This window comes from Anabrus simplex, chromosome 2, assembly GCF_040414725.1.
Source record: "Anabrus simplex isolate iqAnaSimp1 chromosome 2, ASM4041472v1, whole genome shotgun sequence".
In the NCBI taxonomy this organism is placed as follows: domain Eukaryota; kingdom Metazoa; phylum Arthropoda; class Insecta; order Orthoptera; family Tettigoniidae; genus Anabrus; species Anabrus simplex.
The window spans coordinates 1,032,792,621-1,032,813,708 of NC_090266.1; the positions used below are offsets into that span (position 1 = coordinate 1,032,792,621).

Sequence of the window (21,088 nt, forward strand, 5' to 3'; positions counted from 1 at the left end):
TGTTCCTGTGCTATTCGTCATTTTCGGTGTTTTATTATATTTTGCGCACATGTGGTATTAACGATGGACGAGTCTAAAACGGATATAATTGTAAATCAGTTTGAAAAGCCATTTACTGGCCGTTCGTTTGATGAAAAGATGCAAATAGTTAAAGCTGCGAGACCTCTACCTTCCCTCGTAAATTTCTTCTTCTTCTTCTTCTTCTTAATCTGCTTACCCTCCAGGGTTGGCTTTTCCCTCGGACTCAGCGAGGGATCCCTCCTCTACCGCCTCAAGGGCAGTGTCCTGGAGCTTCAGACTCTGGGTCGGGGGATACAACTGGGGAGGATGACCAGTACCTCGCCCAAGCTGCCTCACCTGCTATGCTGAACAGGGGCCTTGCGGGGGATGGGAAGATTGGAAGGGATAGACAAGGAAGAAGGAAGCGGCCGTGACCTGATGGGAAGCGAACCCGGGCCTCCGGGGGTGGCAGCTAATTACACTAACTACTACACCACAGAGGCGGACCCTCGTAAATTTAAAAACAGAAAACAAGAATTGTGTACGCACGTTCAATCCAGAAACTTACAGTAAAACTGTTTGGCTCGAGTACACCTACATGTAATTAGGGTGAGTAGAATTGAAATTTACTTAATACATTGTGTTAACTGCATGGTTACTAGTTGCATGCCTCAGTGGAGATTCCAGGATACGCCACTGGACTGCAGCTATCGAGCTCGGTCACCTTGTTCTTTGAATATTTGGAAGAGTGATTTGAAATCAACTGAATCATAGGCTTTATTGAAATACAGAAATGTGCACACTAAATTTTTGCTACAAATTCTCTGATGTCTAAGGATTAACGCTTGTGAATGGTCGACTGTTGAGTGCTCTTGCATTATCGTAGTTATAAAATAGTTAAAACCTATTGAAATAGTTTAATTTTTTTTGTGTGTGTGTGTGATCCATTTAGTGCTAGTTATATATTGGTGTTTAGTGCTTGTTGGTAGAAATGGGGAGTAGTGATATTTAATTGAATTTTATATCAAGTAATTCAGTTGGCGTTCAGTAGATTATGTTTTCTAGGTTAAGTAGGGTAGTTAGGTATACTCTGTTTCGAATTTAGGTTTAGGAAATAATTTAGGTAATAATATTAACTTTTTTAAAACATTTAATTATCTGTAGGTTTGTTAGTATAATACTTACAAAGACAGATTATATTACGGAGTTCGAACTTCTGCAGCTTTTACATTCGAGCAGACAATAGACACTGTAATTCGTACAGATATCCATTCAAACTATCCTGAAGATAATAACTTATTGAATTAAATAAAACGATAAGCCAATAAACTTCGATTAAAGAAAAGTTAAAGAGAATACACGGTATTTCACTGTTGAATTACTTAACAGTCTTTGGGTTGTTGACGATTGTTGCATTCCGATGAGATAAAAGAGTAAAGGCTAGCTGAGTAAACAATAATACAAAAATCAGCTGATTACTGTATCCCAACAATTTGTAGTTCCATGTCTCCAGCATATTTCATACTTTGCACCTTCGATTATTCATTGAGTGAAAGTTAGTAACTAAATTCAAGTCCCCAGCATAGATTCGACAAAAGTTTTTTAGAGAAATTATTGTAGTCAACCTCTTATTTTTCAGCATTTAAGGACACTTATTCTCCGTCCCGCATAGTAAGAAAAATAATAGTAATCCACCAGCTGTAAAAATAACATAACCGCATTTCAGTTAAGAACTGTAGTGCAGATACTGTATATTAGATAGTATCTTGCCTGATATATTCGTGTGTATCTTTGTGTGTGGTAGCCCTCTCGCTCCTCCAGCATTTAACCAAATGGCAGTTTTCATTTCTATTAGGGCATAGTAGGATAAAATAGTACGGTGTGGTACTAATAATAATATGTCTATGCATTTAGCTTTGTTGGTAATCTTTGAGTAGTTCATGTAAATTTCTGTTTGTGCTTAGTAATAACCTGTTGAAATTAGGATACGTCTGACCATAGTTCAAAATTATTGTAGTGTATTGCAGTATCTTATTGGAAATTAGTGTGCTTATTCCATTAATGTGAAATATTTGTGTAGTATAATATCTGTAGTAACTCTCTTAATAGAATTCTGTTGTAAATAGGGTAGATTTAACTGCAGTTTTGAATTTTGTAATTCTTGTGTATTCCTTTCAGTTTTCAGTAATTAACAGCAGTTTTTTTCCTGTTAGGGTGTTTTAGGATAAAAATTTAGTACAACTAAGTAGTATTGTAGTGTAGTAGTAGCCTATATTAATTACCTTATTGTTGTGTGATCTCTGTGTATTATCCTAGACAATATTTCTTTCCTTTCATTTTTATTTTGCACAGAATAAGTTCTTTTCTTTTTCCTTTTCTTTTCATTATTCCGTAAAGAATGGCTAAGGAGTGCAAGTGTAGGAACTGTGGGTGTGGCCAGCATTAACGAGTATCAGATTGAGGGAGATAATTAGGATTCCCTCAGAGGACAGGAAGGAAAGGGGGGAATTCTAGAAGACAGATGGTCTAATGTTTTAAGGGGAAGGAGACTGCAGGCTAAGCACTCTCTTCAGGATCAGAATTCAGGACAGGTGTCTGTGAGAAATCCATACGAGTCAGTGCAGGTAGAACAACAAGAGGGAGAATGAGGAACAGGGAATGGTGAGATTCTAGATCCTGATGGGTGAGTAGGAGATAGGGATCTGTACTCAGATGGCCTTCACTTAAACCGCAGTGGTACATATAAGTTAGGAAATTTGTTTAGAAGGGTTATAGGTGGATACATTCCGGGAAACGGGGTGGTCTAGGGAGCGGTGATAAGGGTACAGGGATCTGGAAGTCACGTAGGGATGACATAAAAATGTTAGTGCTGAACTGTACAATTGTTTTAAAGAAAGGAATAGAATGAAGTAATTTAACAGGTATATACTTACCAGGTATTCTAATAGGAGTTGAATCATAGCTGACAAATGATATAAGGGATGGAGAAATATTCTCGTGGAACAGAAGTGTGTATCATACAGATATGATTGGAATGGTGGGAGGGGGAGTATTCATTCTGGTGAAAGAAGAATTTGTAAGCTACGAAAAAGTTAAAGATGACAAACATGAAATTCCAAGTATAAGGCTCATGTCTAAAGATAATAGGCAACTTGAAGTCTTTGGAGTATGCAGACCGGAAAAGGGTAGAGCTGATGCTGAATGGGAATTATTCGATAAGATAATCAGGTATGTGGGAAACGATATGGAAAGGAACGTAATTGTAGCACGTGATCTCAATTTACCAGATGTCAGTCGGGAAGGTAATACGAACGGCAGGAAGCATGACCAACAAATGGCAAATAAGTTCATATGGGAAGGGTACCTGATTCAGAAAGTGATGGAACCAACTAGAGGGAAGAATATTCTGGATGTGGTGCTGGTTAAACCAGATGAGCTCTATACAGAAACTGAAGTAATAGATGGTATTATTGATCATGAAGCTGTTTTTGTTGAAGTTAAAAATAAATGTGACTGAAAGGAAGATATTAAAATTAGGACTATTAATCAGTACCATACAGCTGATAAAACAGGCATGAGGGAGTTTTAAAAAAGTAACTATGATCAGTGGAAAATGGTCAATAAAAATGTAAACAGACTCTGGGATGGGTTAAAAGCAATTGTTGAGGAATGTGAAAACAGTTTTGTACTTTTAAAGGTGGTAAGGAATGGTAGACCTACTATATTATAACAGAGAAGTAAAGAGACTAAGAAGGAGGTGCAGGTTGGAAAGAAATAGTTCTTTTTTTTTGCTAGGGGCTTTACGTCGCACCGACACAGATAGGTCTTATGGCGACGAAAGAAATAGTTAGAAATGGCTTTGGAAATAAGGAGAAACTCAAGGAACTTACCAGGAAATTGAATCTAGCAAAGAAGTCAGCTAAGGATAACTTGATGGCAAGCATAATTGGCAATCATACAAATTTTAGTGAAAAACAGAAGGGTATGTATAGGTAATTTAAGGCAGAAACAGGTTATCAAGGAGGACATTCCAGGAATCATTAATGAACAAGGAGAATGTGTATGCAAGGATCTTCAAAAGGCAGAAGTATTCAGTCAGCAGTACATAAAGATTGTTGGTTACAAGGATAATGTTCAGATAGATGAGCTGACTAAAACTCAATAAGCATTAAAATTTACCTGTGATAAAATTGACATTTACAGTACGATACAAAAATTGAAAACTAGAAAAGCAGCTGGAATTGATAAGGTTTTGGGTGATGTACTAAAGACAATGGGTTGGGATATAGTACCATATCCGACGTACTTATTTGATAATTGTTTGCATGAAGGAGCTATACCAAATGAATGGAGAGTTGCTGTTAGTAGCCCCTGTGTATAAAAGAAAGGGAGATGGACATAAAGCTGAAAATTACAGGCCAGTAAGATTGACATTCATTGCATGTAAACTTTGGGAAAGCATTCTTTCTGATTATCTTTGCAAAATTAATAACTGGTTTGATAGAAGGCAGTTCGGGTTTAGGAAACTTGTAGGATTCCAGCAAGATATAGTAGATATACCGGATTCAGGTGGTCAAATGGACTGTATCGCGATTGACCTATCTAAGGCATTTGATAGAGTAGATCATGGGAGATTACTGGAAAAAATGAGTGCAATTGGACTAGACAAGAGTGACTGAATGGGTGGCTATATTCCTTGAAAATAGAACTCAGATAATTAGAGTAGGTGAAGCTTTATCTAACCCTGTAATAATTAAGAGGGGAATTCTTCAAGGCAGTATTATTGGACCTTTATATTGTCTTATATAAATTATATGAGTAAAGAAGTGGAATTAGGAATAAGGCATTTTGCAGATGATTTTATTCTGTACTAAGTAATAAGCAAGTTAAAAGATTGTAAGCAACCGCAAAATGACCTCCATAATACTGTGAGATGGACAGTGGGAAATGGTATGATAAACGGGGTTAAAAGTCAGTTTGTGAGTTTCACAAATAGGAAAAGTCCTCTCAGTTTTAATTACTGCATTGATGGGGTGAAAGTTCCTTTTGGGGATCAATGTAAGTACCTAGGCATTAATATAAGGAAAGATCTCCATTGGGATAATCACATAAATGTGATAGTAAATGAAGGGTACAGATCTCTGCACTTGTTTATGAGGGTATTTAGGGGTTGTTTGTGAGGATGTAAAGGAGAGGGCATATAAGTCTTCGGTAAGACCCCAACTAGAGTATGGTTCCAGTGTATGGGACACTCACCAGGTCACTTGATTCAAGAACTGGAAAAAATCCAAAGAAAAGCAGCTTGATTTGTTCCGGGCAATTTCCGACAAAAGAGTAGCGTTACAAAAATGTTGCGGAAGTTTGGGCTGGGAAGACTTGGGAGAAAGGAGACGAGCTGCTTTACTAAGTGGTATGTTACATGTAAATAATCTCATATTTAGGCCCGTATTGAAATTTATTATAAAATATTACAATTTTTTATTTGTTTTCCACCTATTCAATACATAAAATAGGAGTAGCAGTGCTGCAGCAAACACAGCTAAACATCCCAGCAATAGTCGAAGGGGTATACCAATATACACAGACACAGTAGAAGCAATCTTATCAACGCCTATGATTTATGTAGCTGAATGTCCCTTTCGACTGTAGCCCCTAACAGCTTCTATTTCTACAATGTCAACTAGTTGATTTAAGTTTATAGTTGGGAAAATTACCAACAAGACGTATTCGACCGTCAATATTAATTAACGACATCTTTTATTTTTTCCTAGTGGCTTTACGTTGCACCGACAAAGATAGGTCATATGGCAAAGATCAGATAGGAAAGACCTAGGAGTTGGAAGCGGCCGTGGCCTTAATTAAGGTACAGCCTCAGCATTTGCCTGGTGTGAAAATGGGAAACCATGGAAAACCATATTCATGCCTGCCGACAGTGGAATTCAAACCCACTATCGCCTGGATGCAAGCTCACAGCCACGTGCCTCTAACTGCATGGCCAACTCCCCTGGTGTAACGTTTTAAAGCCACATAAAGATTAACGTACAATGCCAATTAAATTAACATGTTTATAAAGACAAAAACTTCAGGAGTTTTAAGTTTGGGATGATATTGTAATTTTAAACCTCTTAGTGCCAGGCCCGGGTGCTCACAGTATGTCAAGAGTGCCAGACGGATTTAGAGAATTTTGCAGGTTCTCACTCTCTGGACTAAGTAGTTCACAAATGTTATAACTATGACTTGAAATTTGTATTGAATGTTAGCAAGAATACACTCTTACTGCTGAAGTAAATTAAAATACTAAAATGCCCTTGGGTATTTTGAAAAAAAAAAAAAAAAAATTCCAAACAATTTTCAAACACCCAAATTTAAAAATCAGAAACAAAACAGAAAATTTAACTCAACGATATATACTGATGGCTTCCTTGCAATGTCCTATTTCGGATGAATAAATATGTAAAGTTTCACATTTTTATCTTGAGTATTTCAAGAGTTATGTACAGTAGTATCGTAATATACAATTGACATGGCCAACAATGGGATCGAACCTGGTACATGGGTTGTAGTCAGGGTGACCAGATGGTGATAGATTATCACTGTTCACAAGATGAAAGAATCTTATGATCATTTGGAATCTGTTTCTTGGGAACATATTTCCAAACCATGGAATATAACGGGAGTTTTTTACCCAATAAGAAAATATGCTCGGCTTTCTAGCTATACCCATTTCCAACAAAACAGCAATGAAAGCCTTAATTTCAATCAATGTATTAGGGCGCCACTGCTGTGCTCTGGCATGTGGTGACCAGACATGATTTCTCATATCTGTTTGTCTCTGTAGTTATGAGGTTCCATAACTGAGCCGTGAAAAATAAAATAAAAATACACTATAGGTTTGCGTCTGACGAAGGGGTGTGTCTCGGGCCAGGAGTATCATAATAATCACGTGAGGGTTGTATTTTGCATCTTGACCTAATTGAATTTCACGGAAAACATGAAATTTTTGCTGTTGGGTATTGTTACAGCCGTCATCATCATCACTGTCACTCAGACGGTCATTACCACTTTCAATGTTTACACTCGGACAATGAGCACGTGGTTGAGTGTTTACAGAAAACTCGCCGTTATCACTCCAAATAACACTTTCACTTTCCTGTTCCTCATTTGTTGGAGGAGTGAATTCCTTAACTGTGTCTTCATCATCCCCTTCTTTACTAAAAATTATTAAGATATACAGCCAGTTCGTCATCGTTAACAAAAATAACTTCTCCCGCTAGTCGCCATTTTACTCACGCGGCATGGAGATCATACGTCGTAGATGAACACGGACTTTAGAAATTCAATACATGATAACGAATGAATTTACACACTATCTAGCGACGTAGTTAAAATATAATGACAATTCTCTATGGACTGGACATATAAACTGTTGCAATCTGACGGCCCAAGTTGTACAAACTCGTATAGAATTGCACGCTACCCAAACAACGATATATCGTGGTTGGCACTTTACGCGTATATATGAAACGATATATTGTTGTCTGGCTCTCTACGGGTTAATCAAGATTACAGACTAATATGTTACAGTACACACAATTGTTCACTCATCATTAGAATGAAATATGAATTGCATGAAACTTTTTAGCCAGAATCTCGTTGTGATATGTTACCATTGAGATTTAGACATCAGTGTTAATGAATCAAGTCTTTTGCTCTAACTTTGGCACTGTTATTTTACTCACAACTTAATTGTCAATTTATACATTGTATACCATAACTGCATTTTAGCAAAATCTTTTTATTCTAATTAGTGTTAAGACTATAATTAAGTATGAGGATGCTTGGTAGACGAGTGAAACATGTCCCAACTGGAGTATTATGTCAAGGATAAAATCCTAACAATAAAAACATTGTATGTATTAAACAGGTGGAAAACAAATATTTGTATTATTTTACAAGTGGTATGTTCTGAGCTGTCAGTGGAGAGATGGCGTGGAATGACATCGGTAGACGAATAAGTTTGAGTGGTGTCTTTAAATGTAGGAAAGATCACAATATGAAGATAAAGCTGGAATTCAAGAGGACAAATTGGGGCAAATATTTGTTTATAGGAAGAGGAGTTCGGAATTGGAATAACTTTCCAAGTGAGATGTTCAATAAATTTCCAATTTCTTTGTAATCATTTAAGAAAAGGCTAGGAAAAGAACAGATAGGGAATCTGCCACCTGGGTGACTGCGCTAAATGCAGATCAGTAGTAACGGATTGAGTGGTCTGGACATGATCGGCCTGGCCTGATTATTATCACTATACTACTTCATTATTAATAAAGATTTGACTCCCTCTTCCCCAATAAGCAGGAGGATTGCTGTAGATTTACAATTTCAGAAGACAGAAATGGGGAACAAGGAAGGAAGGAAGGAAGGAAGGAAGGAAGGAAGGAAGGAAGGAAGGAAGGAAAATATGCAGTTGAGCCACTTTATACACAACTATCACTATGTCCATTTAAGACCTAAAAATTTAATTACAAACTGAAATTGTATGCAAAACGTAATTTTATGTGATTTGCCAATGCACAAATCAAGCAATCAACTTAAATACATTGTGATATTTGTTATCTTTTATGTTTTAATAATATCGTAAAACCTCAAAATTGTGTTCAATCTCCATTCATTAACAGATGAAATATATGGTGATGAACTAATTCAGAAAATAAATGTGTTTTCTATAGTAATTACTTTATCATAGGTAAAATAAGCATCGTACAATCACAATACCTGAAATGCAAATTGAGTATCACAAGGTCTGGAAAAGTTACTCTTATGTACTCAAATTGAAATGTTAATATGTAAAACAAGGCTTGTGTCAGTTATGCATAACAGAGGTTTAACTGCATTCATTAAAATATACATATATACACATATATCAGGTACATTAAGGACAGATTTATTACAAGATTTTTCAGAGCAGCATTTCTCTAACATTTGACCAGTGAACATTGTTTCAAGGAATTGAACATGATCAACATGAGTGATTAGATTGTGTTCTTATTTGATCATCATAACATATTCAAAATAAATGGAAATGAAACACACATGGTTATAGATTTCAACAATGAAAAATCAACTAATTTTAACTTAATGTTTATAATTATCCTTACACAAAAATTAAATGAACATTCATATTTACCATTTAAAAAATGAAGTAAATATTTCAAGTTTATAATAATCACATTCATCTTCGTTGATTTTTTACAATTAAAAACTAGTGGTAATTAGTCCAAAATCTTTAGTGAGGTAAGGCTGGACCAGTAAATGCAATGACTGAAATATCACTGGAAATTTCACTTTGAAATAAATCATGAATTTAAATTTGTGATGACTGGAAGTAGCTAAATAAAATTCAGGAAAATCAATTGTCAAAAATTACCAGGTTTTTGCCCCAGTGCAGCATAGGCACATCAGTTAGATACATGCCAAACTGGGACAAACAGGTAATTTTTGATAATTGAATTTCCTGAATTTTATTAAGGACTTCATTTATACAATACAAAATGAAGAAATGATACCCAAACATTGAGATTCTGCAGAACTAACTCTGAGAAACGCTGCATTAGAGCAAAATCATGCAGTGTTGTATAACATGTGTGTACATGAAAATAGGAACAAATACACTTCATATAATGAAAATGTACAGGAGAGATTCAGCTCCCCACAAACAGCAAATGAATGTTGGCATGCTATCGATCCACACATTCAACAATGAAATACCAAAACTCTGCTTTACATTTATCATGCTTATTTGCTCATACATAAAATGTTCAGCAATAAAGAAGCAAAATAATGTTTCTGCAGGTAGGTTATTATATACTGTGTATAACAGGTATTTGCTAAATGACATGTTTCACCTAAATTTCAGATGTACTGAACTTGGCTGAAACAGCAACTGAATTTACTCCCTCCAAATCAGACAGTAATCAACTGAAACAACATTTGACACTTGATTTTATAACATCCGAAAATACAGAGAACACTATATTAATATGACTTGATAACATTTCTTGCAACACACCAATTACATACCTACAAGAATGTTAGTGGGTGGTGAATTTTTGAGAAATAAGACATGTTTGTACAATTACTAAGCATTTTCAAGTCTGTGAAGAATAAAAACTAAAGATAAAGCAGTTTTGTTTTGCTTTAATTCCAGCAATGGTGCAGAACCTTCTTTTGAAGTGTGCTACATTTCAAGAGAAATAAGTAAAAAAACACTCTTATTTTCACAATTTAATGTGTATTATACCTTTCAGTTATTAATGATATAAATACTCATTAAGGGAAATTGAAAATATTGTGTAAGCATGTATGTATTATGCAAGGCATAACATAAGATAGTTGACAAACTGGACAACTAATTGAAAACTTGCTAACTCATAAATTTAGTCAACCAGAAGGAAATTAAGCACAAATTTGTAACTTAAGAAGAAGGCTATTCTTTTTCATTGTCAACTCAGTTAATAAAACTTACAGATTTTCTGTCTGTCAAAACACGAAATGTAACATTTTAATATACATGTTAACTAACAGTTCATTTTTTACAGATATGTTATAGTGTTACGTTTCACGTGTCGACAGACTGAAAAATGGTAAGTTATACTTCATCTAAATGTCACAGATCCCGAATTAATAGAAACAGCAAATCAAGTTGTTAACTGGAAGTCTTCAATTGAAAATCATGTGCATGTGACAAGAAGGGTAGAATTTTCAATTATACCACTGTAATGATCCTAAGTTTAAACATCAAAGGAAACGTTATTTCAGTTACTTTGAGTCTAAGTGAGCGGGATCGACTACTTGAAGTCATATTTATCTGCATAATCTTTTCATCGGCAACTAATGAGTTAAAGAAACTTTAACATATCTTGCATGAATTACGCAAATCATGGAAGTGTTGTTTTGATGTACATCAAATGAGGATTTCATTACCATTGTATTTCCAATCTTCAATGAACACTGCACAACCTCTTTAATATTCAGAAAATTCTCTGCCATCACTGCAGAATATGACTGATAATAAATGCAATCTATAATTAATATAAAATAACAAAAGGGTCCATTTACAGAATATCCATAATATTTTTTAAGCCTGATTGATATTAAATAACAAAAGAGTCCATTTACAGAATATCCATCATACTCTTAGAGCATGCACTGATAAAGTCCTTAGGCTGCATTTGTTTATGAACAATTTTTAACAAATTCCTAAGTACACCATCTGGCAAAATACTTCGAGAATTGGTAGAAAGTGTTTGACCTTTCTCACAAACGGGTTTGAGCAATGTTAAAAGCTCGGTCATCTGAGCAATGAAATTAAGAGTATCTGGCCTTAAAATAAACTCCTTAACCAACTGGTACTGTTCTTCATTACAACACATATCTCTAGTAACTGTATTCCATAATGAAGTTGCATCATTCTGAGCTGTAGGAAGATGGGCATTCAAAGCCATCTGAATGATCTGTTTACAAAATATTTTATCCCTCCGTATTTCTCTTTGGATGTATTCGGATAATACATGAGGAGGAAACAGTTGTTTAAGAGTGTCAAAATTACAGCTGGAAAGGAATCTTTTTAGCTCATGATCTGGAATTAATTTGCAGACAGCAGTCCAACCATGTTTCTTGACCATGGTCTGGAGGCTTTGCCTGCTCCTCAGGGTCAGACCTGGTTTATTAGTTTTGGAAAAGGAACGTGGATTCACAAGCAATGAATTAGAATTATCTGGCCCGGTGGAAGCAAGTACTCTTTTTGTCACAAATTCCACAACATCATGAGAAAATCTCTCTTGTAAAGGTTCACGTATTCGTTTCCAATACTCGTTTAATACCTCCGTCACTTTTACATCGACTAAAAACTGCATAACTTTCTCTACACTTCCAATTGCATGTACTAATTCAGACACACACTCCATCCTTTGGGGTGACGCTAAGATGGCCTGAACAAGTTGATTGGCAGGTATATTTGCCACGAGTTCTTCCAAGTTTACAGCTGTTGAGCCAGATGAACCTTAAAAATAAAATAATAAAGGCATAAATTAAAATCAATATCACCAATTATTTCAACAGAGATGTATAACTATACACGGGATGATTATTACCTTAGTTTACAAATAATTTTACTAGTATATTATAGTGTTACAATTCGTGTTTCAACAGACTGAAAAATTGTAAGTTACACTTCATCTAAATGGCACAGATCTCAAATTAATCAAAACAAAAAATCAGGTTGTTAACTGCAAATCTTCAACTGAAAATAAACATTTTGCATCATTTTAATCATAAATATACCGGAAGAACTGCATTCAGACTCCGTGGCTTAGACGGCAGCGCGTCGGTCTCTCACCGCTGGACACTGTGGTTCAAATCCCGGTCACTCCACGTGAGATTTGTGCTGGACAAAGCGGAGGCGAGACAGGTTTTTCTCTGGGTACTCCGGTTTTCCCTGTCATCTTTCATTCCAGCAACACTCTCCATTATCATTTCATAGCATTTATCACTCATTAATAAATCACCTTGGGAGTGGCGACCCCATTGTAGTAACAGCCTATATATGTTTCATTCATTACATCCCTGACCCGGTCAATGACTGGAAAACAGGTTGTAGGTTTTCATTTTCAACTGCATTTAGTAAATATCATGATGAAAAAAAAATAGAAGTACATATATTGTGATTATAGGAAACCTAAAGAAAAAGGAATTTTAACAAATTATCAGAACACCTCAGAATAACAGTGAAATTGAATGAATAGGTACATTTCAGAAATACAAAACAACCTGACTCCTAATCCACACAATCTGCATGAGGGAGTACATGTGATACCCCCTCCTGCTCGTATCCTTTATTACAAAGGTTTTCAAATTTGGTCTTATGTTTTTAGTGAGAAAGTCCATATGCAAAAGGGGAAAACAGAACAAGAAATGTTCTTTTAAACTTTCATTTTCTGTCAAATGACAACAAAATTTTAACTTGAACCATCAACTCCTCTTATTTACAGGGGGTCGACTCACATTCTTGAACTTATACGATACAAGCTTCATATTGTCCATACTGATGTTTCCTTAATCCAATTTATGATTCAATGAAGGAGATGTTTCATATGATCAATACTATTCAATTAAAAGTTAATTTAAAGTTCAATGAAAGAGTCGAACTAGTACCAGTGTTTTAAATATAAAATATAATTGAACTTTAAATCTTGTATTGACCATGTGTAACATTCCCTCCTTTGAATCATGGACTGAAACACATTCTTGAAGTTACCAAATTTTTTAAGACTCATTACTAGTACAACCAGCAGAAATCTCACTATTCTTGCTATATGCATAGTCTAGAAGTAATCCTGTCAGTCTTCAATCTATGTGGGTATATCAGGGGAGGTGTTGTTAGGCAGTCTGGAGACAATTTAGTCCATTGTTTGCATGGGAAAGTGAAATAAACTCTGAAGAGTTTCAGAGTAAGGTGAATATGGACCAAACACCAACAGTGTGGCATCAGCTCGTCTACATCGCTAAAGGATCCTAGTGAATTAGTGAATGATGACGAGTTAATATTGAAGCTAAATGTTGAATGTTATCTGTCAGTTGGTTTCACTCTATGTGAAAAGGAAGGAAGAAAACCAGCTCCATGAATGTCTCGTTTGTCAGCAGAAATTGAGCACTGAGATGATGGTGCCAAAAAAATTGAAGTTGAAGTTGATGCAACACTTTCCTGATGAGAACAATCTGATTCTCATAACATTTCATGACCTTTTGTCCCTGATTTCTTCAATGAAGACTCCTGTTTGGTAATAGCTGATCCCCATCTCTTTCCTATCAAAAGTTCAGCAATTCGTCGCTTAGGTAAGGCTGATTTATGTTTACGCATATTGCTATTCCCTTGAATACAAGCTATCAATGATTACAGCACAATGTCTTTCAATAATAACAGTATCTTGATACGCAACTACAAGATGTTACTTGCACGCGTACTTCACAAAAGTAAACAGACTGGCTACCACCAAAGAACCCACAAAAAAAGATTAAACATACAAGAATACCAATACAAACATAAAATGTTGCTCAACGACAGTCAAGTACTGAAATATTATTCCGTAACATGCTTTATAAAATCGTTCAAAATTGGGGTAGATCATACAGCTCAAGTCTGTATAAATATATCAGGAGACGGGGTGTTTGGCCCATCCTATGGATTCATAATTGCAAAGAACAGGCATATTTGATTGAATGAAAACATGACCATTACATCATTACCTAACAAAGCATTATTAAAGTGATAAATTGTTTGAATTCAACGAAATAACTTTGTGACAAGAATTAATAAACTCAATCCTTTTAATTTCAGTCATAAAGAAAAATTGCCAAAATGACCAAAATATCGATTTTACCTCCGGAGAGTCGCCTTAATCACTGAGGTAGGGAAGGAAACATAGTGTGCGCTATTAATGAGTTGTGATTTAGCAGGTTTTTATATTTTGTATTTTACAGTTTGCTTTATGTTGCACTGACACAGGTAAGTCTTATGGTGGCAGCAGGCTACGAGTAGGAAGGAAGCGTTCGTGGCCTTGATTAAGGTACAGATCCCAGCATTTCCCTAGTGTGAAAATTGGTGATGTAGTAGTTATTCTTGATCATGGCACATAACTAGGACTATTACGATGATATTACACATTAATTAATATTTGAAAGCAAGTTATTTTGAGAGAAATGTGAAAATGTAAACACTTCATTTTGTAGGGTAAAACCAATCAATCTACAGCATTTTAAGAAAACAATGGGGGTCCTAGAGGAATGAAAAGATACAATCCAGTATATCTGGAAAATGCAGTCCAGTATGTAAAGGCTGGAATGTTGAGCACTAGTGCAGCCTCCGAGAAATATACTGTGCCAAACACAATGCTTCTGAAAGAGGCCTTAAAGGAGCAGCATAAATTCACCATCAGAAAGCAACTGTTTTTAAAATTGGAAGAAGAGACGCAGCTTGTGAAGTCTCTGTTGAAATGGGGAAAAGGGGATCAAATTGTAAACTAGGTGAAAGGGAGGGACATTAGTCATGGTAAATATATTTTCTTGGATGCCAGCAGAGGTGCCAATCTTTGAAGTGGGTTATCAGTAATCCCATTTTTAACTCCCCCCCCCAGACAAAAAGTTTACGAGTTAAATACAAAGCACCCCATTTGCCCTTTCCTACAGCAATCTATTCTAAAGTATATCATATTACACAATAAAACTGCTCATTACCTGTTAGTTCTGCGATAAAAAATTCTTTGTAGCTTGTTTTGCACCCAGCAGCTGCTTTTCGGTGTAGATTTTCTTGAAATATACTTCCCCCTGAGATGACGTTTTCGTCTTCAGAACCATAAGCGATTCCAATGCAGATGTACTTAATGTAGGCCTGAATTCTGTCTGATTTTTCCTAGCACTGAAAACTCTTTCTGTGGGAGAGTTACTATGAGGTACACTTAGTACTGCAAATACAACATTACTTAAGGTTTTATACTGAATTTGTCCACTTTCATTTTTAAGCTCTGCAATGTTGCCCCAATTCACATCAATGTTAGGTCCATGTACAATGTATTCAGGGAAAGTATCACAATGGTAAACTGCAAATTTCTCTTCAAGTTTGTCATGTTCACTTTCCTTGACCAAAGTTGGGAATCTTCGAACAAAATATTCAAGAGATGAATAGGAAACCTTCATTCTGAGAGAGATGTCTACAACTTCGGCATGATGAAGAAATTCATCATCATGGGGAAATTTCCTGGTAATGTAACTGCAAGGTGCCATATAAAACTCTCTGACAGAATTATAAAACATCTCTTCATCACAGTCATTATCTTTCAAGTATGTCCTAGCTTTTGCTCCAATTACTAAGTCCTCATTGGCTTTCTGGTATTCCCTCCTCTTGAATTCAACACTCAAAAGGGAGGTAGATTCTGACTGAAGAGAACATGGCTGAACAAATCTGACCAATAGGTCAGTTAAAAGACCAGTAAGTTTCTCCTAAGATGATGTATGGCTGGAGCATCTTGTTGCAGAAATATATTCACAGAGTTAAAAACAGGGAGTGAACTCTGAAGAAAATAGCAAAACAGTTTTGTGTGTGGGTCTTGTATGAAAGATTTCACAGTTTCAAACTGCTTGGTGGTCTCATTTTTATGGTGGGTCTCACTACAAAACATGAGTGTCAAAGCTTGCCACTGCTCAAGAACTCTATCAATAGACTGAAGAAGCGAGAGCCAACGGGTACTAACATATTTCAAAAGTTTGTGACCCTCTGTACCACAAACAGCCTGATAAACTTTCAACGTGTTTTGCCTTTTAGAACTCTTATCAAGATAGTAATATAACTGAACCAAAAAGTTCTCTACATTGACTGGCAATTGAGCTGCTGCTTTTTGTGCACAGATGTGTATGAGATGACATGAACAACCCAGGACATAAAGAGAACGCCTGTCCTTCACAAATTTGGCAACACCTTTATTTGCCCCTTTGTGTATGCATTGTCAGATGAAAAAGAAATGCAATTTTCCCATGGAATGGCTAAAGAAGACAATTCACTATCAATAACAGAGAAAATTCCTTCACCTGTATTGTTGGTACTCTCTAACAATGACAATAGAAGAGTTGATATTTGGCCTCTCTGAGCATTAAATAAAGATACAACTATAGGATAAAGTTTAACTGCATTTGAATCCGTACTACCATCAGTAGCCAAAGAAAAAGGCATTATTTGCAAAAGTTCACATATTTCCTTTTTTGCCTCTGATGCTGTGTATTGAACCAAAGCAGATGTTTTAGTTCTTGCATAACCATATTTCTGAGATATCTAAGAGTCCGAGAACATTGATCTAAACAAATTTCCAACGTGGTCTGAAACTGATAACGGAAAATTATGCTCCAAAAGAAAAGATGTGAACAATAATTCGGCATTTGTCACCACAGTTTCATTACTCTTTACGAAGAACGATGAAACAGACTGGTTTCGTAGTTTTGATTAACCGTACGTGTGATGTTTCTTGGATTCTGTGTGTCTTCTGCAATCATCTCGTCCACTGTGAGCCACAGAGAAATCACACGAACACACACTGCAGAACACGTGGGGCAAGTAAGCAGTCATTCCTTTGTGTAACCGTCTCGATATTTCTGTAACACTGCTGTCTTCTTAGAAGATGAAATTTGACAATTGTTCTGCTTCATTTCACAAAACCTATCACTACTTTTCGAATCAACATCTAGGATAATTAGAATTGAAATGCGCTAAATATACCACTCGTTCTACGCACACAACAAACCGCGCACTCGAGAACAGTAGAGCCTACCTCACGGCCAACTTGATACGTCATTCTAGCTAAGAGAGCAGCGTGTATCTATGTAGCTGGCCGTGATTTCACAACGCTCGCGGGGCACAAAACAAAGTGATGACCAAATAACTGCCAAATATGTTTAGTTGCAAATTTACAAACATTGAAACGAGGAGGGTTGACCAGTAATGCTCTAAGGGATTGAACATTTTTTACTTCTTTCCTTTTTTTTGCAGAAATTAATTTTTATCGTGACAATGTTGCTTTTCCGTAATAATTTCCCTTTTGACTGTAATGCCGTAATCATTAAGGACAATCCGTAATAGTTGGCACCTCTGGGTGCCAGTGAATTCCAAGTGGAGTAGTTGCAGGAAACAGTGCTGCTCAACTAGGGCTTTATTTAAGCAAAACTTCCATTGACCATATGCGAAAGACTGTAGGTTAGAATAGAATAGATTTAGTTATCATCAACAGGTTATTTTCCCAATTAAAGATGATTCAATAAAACATAATATACAACAAATACACCTAAGTAAAAAACACTAATTTCCTAAAATAATAACCAAGTTCAAACTACACCTAGAGACCTTTTTATATGCATATTTACAAAACCTTAAATAAATAAAATAAATAAATAAAACTAAATCTCCTTAAATAATTGACATTATTAAACTACATTTAATAACATTTACATATTTACATATCTTACAGGTACGGACTTACATTCATGAGGTCATTAGGGCATGTCTGATTTTAGATGGGAGTGAGTGAAAGAGGTCCACTGATTCACCCACCTCATTCAGTGATGTTAGTGCCCTCACAAGCCATGAGTTAGCCCGAGCCACAGTTCTCACTTTAGGCAGATGAAAAATATACCTTTGCCTAGTACTGCGACAAGGAATATGTAATGGAATCAGCTCCAGTGATGTTGAGCAATTCACTCTATTCGTCAGGCACTTATAAAGAAAGAGGGCACTGGCACATCTGCGACGTGAGTGCAATGTCCTCATGCTCATAGTCTCACAAAAAGACTCGTAATCGGAAGAAGAGAGAGAAATACCCAAACCCCTGTAGCTGATCCATTTCATGAACCTTATTTGGACTCTTTCCAAGTTTTGTATTAAATACTGCTGAGAAGGCAGCCATACCTCGCAACAGTATTCTAACGATGGCCTGATTAGAGTGCAAAACAAAGATATTAGAGTTCTAGGAGAAACAAATTTGGCACAATTTCTTTTCAGAAAGCCAAGTAATTTAAACCTTTTCCTAGAAAACTTGTCTAAATGTTTCTCGAAGGAAAGACCGTAGCAGTTTGAAAGTGTCACACCAAGATCATTAATTTCATTCACACGAGCTATTTGGAAATTGCTTAAATGGTAAGGGTAATTTACTGGTTCCAACTTGCGCGAAAATGTAATTGCATTGCATTTTGCAGTATTCAAACCAAGCAGCCACTTTTTTACACCAGTTACTTTTTTTTTTTGCCAGGGGCTTTACGTCGCACAGACGGGAAAATGTAATTGCATTGCATTTTGCAGTATTCAAACCAAGCAGCCACTTTTTACACCAGTTACTTTTTTTTTTTTTGCCAGGGGCTTTACGTCGCACAGACACAGATAGGTCTTATGGCGACGATGGGATAGGAAAGGCCTAGGGGTTGGAAGGAAGCGGCCGTGGCCTTAATTAAGGTACAGCCCCAGTATTTGCCTGGTGTGAAAATGGGAAACCACGGAAAACCATCTTCAGGGCTGCCGATAGTGGGATTCGAACCTACTATCTCCCGGATACAAGCTCACAGCCGCGCGCCACCAGTTACTTAGTAGGTTTAAGTCAGACTGTAACAACTTACAATCCAACTCACTATTGATTACCTTAAAGATCTTTAGATCGTCAGCATAGAGAAGGCAATTACTGTGTTTTATAACCGACTAGCTGATGTATCCGTGCTTTGCTACGGGATTCTCAGAAAGACTGACTTGGTGGTTTACCTAACTGAATTCAACATAGGTCATTACAAAAACGTCAGTAGGAATGTAGCGATTGAAAGCAATGTTATCATATAAAATACTCGATCAAATGAAAAACCGCACACTTTCTCACTTTCAACGAACAGTACTACGGTGCTGATCTAACAGTCCAAAGTTCCAGTGCTGGAACAACCAGGTCGCAGACTGCCATCAACACTCCTCTGTCATTATTCCATTAAATATGCACACTACTCATTGCAATCAGTGCCTCAGAGTAGGGATTGAATAGCTCGAATGCTATGATGAACCAGTGTGTAACGTACCTGCAGTATCAGAAAATGTATGAACCAGAGGAGTGGCATGCTAAAGAAGAAAGTTTTCCAACTCCCCAGCTATTTCCCGCCAATGTTCAGTCAGGCTGTTATACTCGGTACGCACCAGTAATCCCATCCATCGGAGTTGAGCGGTACGAAGAACATCACAACAAACAATGGTCAATGTAAAGTAATTGTTAATCAGTGTTATGCGCTTTGGATATTGTAGGCCTTCTGAAATACCACTCTTACCATAGTCGGTACAGTAAAACTGAATGAAACATAAATGATCGGAAATTGTATTGTCTATAACTTTTGTTATGTAGTACCGTACTTTAGGATAGCACGAATAAGATAGGTACCGGTATTTAAAAATTAAATTTCAGGCGCCTTCCCCTAAACTTCCATTTCATCTCGGGAAAAAAAAATTATTTACAGCTTATACTGTAGTTTCTTTATTCCCCGACTCTATATAGCAGTTTTCATTAAATTCTGTTAACCCATTTTCTCGTGGCTCGGCGTTGATATGGACTTAGCAACAAAAATACAAATTCATTAATATCTGTGTTATCAGAGCCGGTACGGTAAAAATGTATAAGACATAAATGATTGGAAACTGAATTCTATATAACTTTAGTTATATATTATTTATCGATAGGACTGCTAGTAATATAAATATTCGATAATTAAATTTAAGGCCTTCCCCTAAACTACCATTTCACTCAGCGTGATTAAAATAATTTATAGCCTAGATTGTAGTGGTTCATCACCCGACTTTACATTCCGATTTTCATTAAATTCTCTTCAGCCGTTTTCTTGTGATGCGTGTACATACATACATACATACATACATACATACATACATACATACAGAAATTACGGAAAAGTAAAAAATGCATTTTCTTGTTACTGTGGACATGACCGATACAGAAATACCATTCTTTTCAAATTCTGAGCAATGTACAGACAAAACTCTTATTTTATATATATAGATGTTATATCATTTATGAATATGACAAAGAAAAGAGGGCCCAGTAAAGAGCCTTGGGTGACAACTGAAGTAGGGTGGTACGGCTTTGACATAATACCATCAGCTTTTACTACACAAACTCTATTAGTGAGATAGCTTCTAATCCTCTCCAAAGCACTTCCTCCTATCCCATATGCTGACAATTTGGTGAGTAGAGCATCATGTTGAACTGAATCAAAGGCTTTGGAGAAGTCCGTGTAAACAACATCCACTTGTTGCCTCCTATCAAGAGATTCTGAAATGAAATTTATATACACCACCATATTGGACACGGTAGAGCGTTTCTGTATAAAACCGTGCTGCGCTATATTAATATACTGTGAAACTGAACTGTACAATCTCTTATAAATGATCTTCTCTGCCACCTTTGAAATCACGGACAATAACACAACAGGCCTATATTTATCAAACACCATTTTGTCTCCT

At 36.2% G+C, this 21,088-nt stretch overlaps 1 protein-coding gene across 1 annotated transcript in view; it reads right to left on the bottom strand.

Annotated features, from left to right (window-relative positions):
- Positions 1-8,920: 8,920 nt before the first annotated feature.
- Positions 8,921-21,088, bottom strand: part of LOC136863766 (uncharacterized) — a 229,715-nt gene continuing 217,547 nt past the window's right edge. The window contains exon 12 of the mRNA XM_067140119.2: positions 8,921-12,058. Within this exon, the coding sequence (XP_066996220.2) occupies positions 11,172-12,058 (887 nt within the window). The 3' untranslated portion in view covers positions 8,921-11,171. The remainder of the gene's footprint in view (positions 12,059-21,088) is intronic.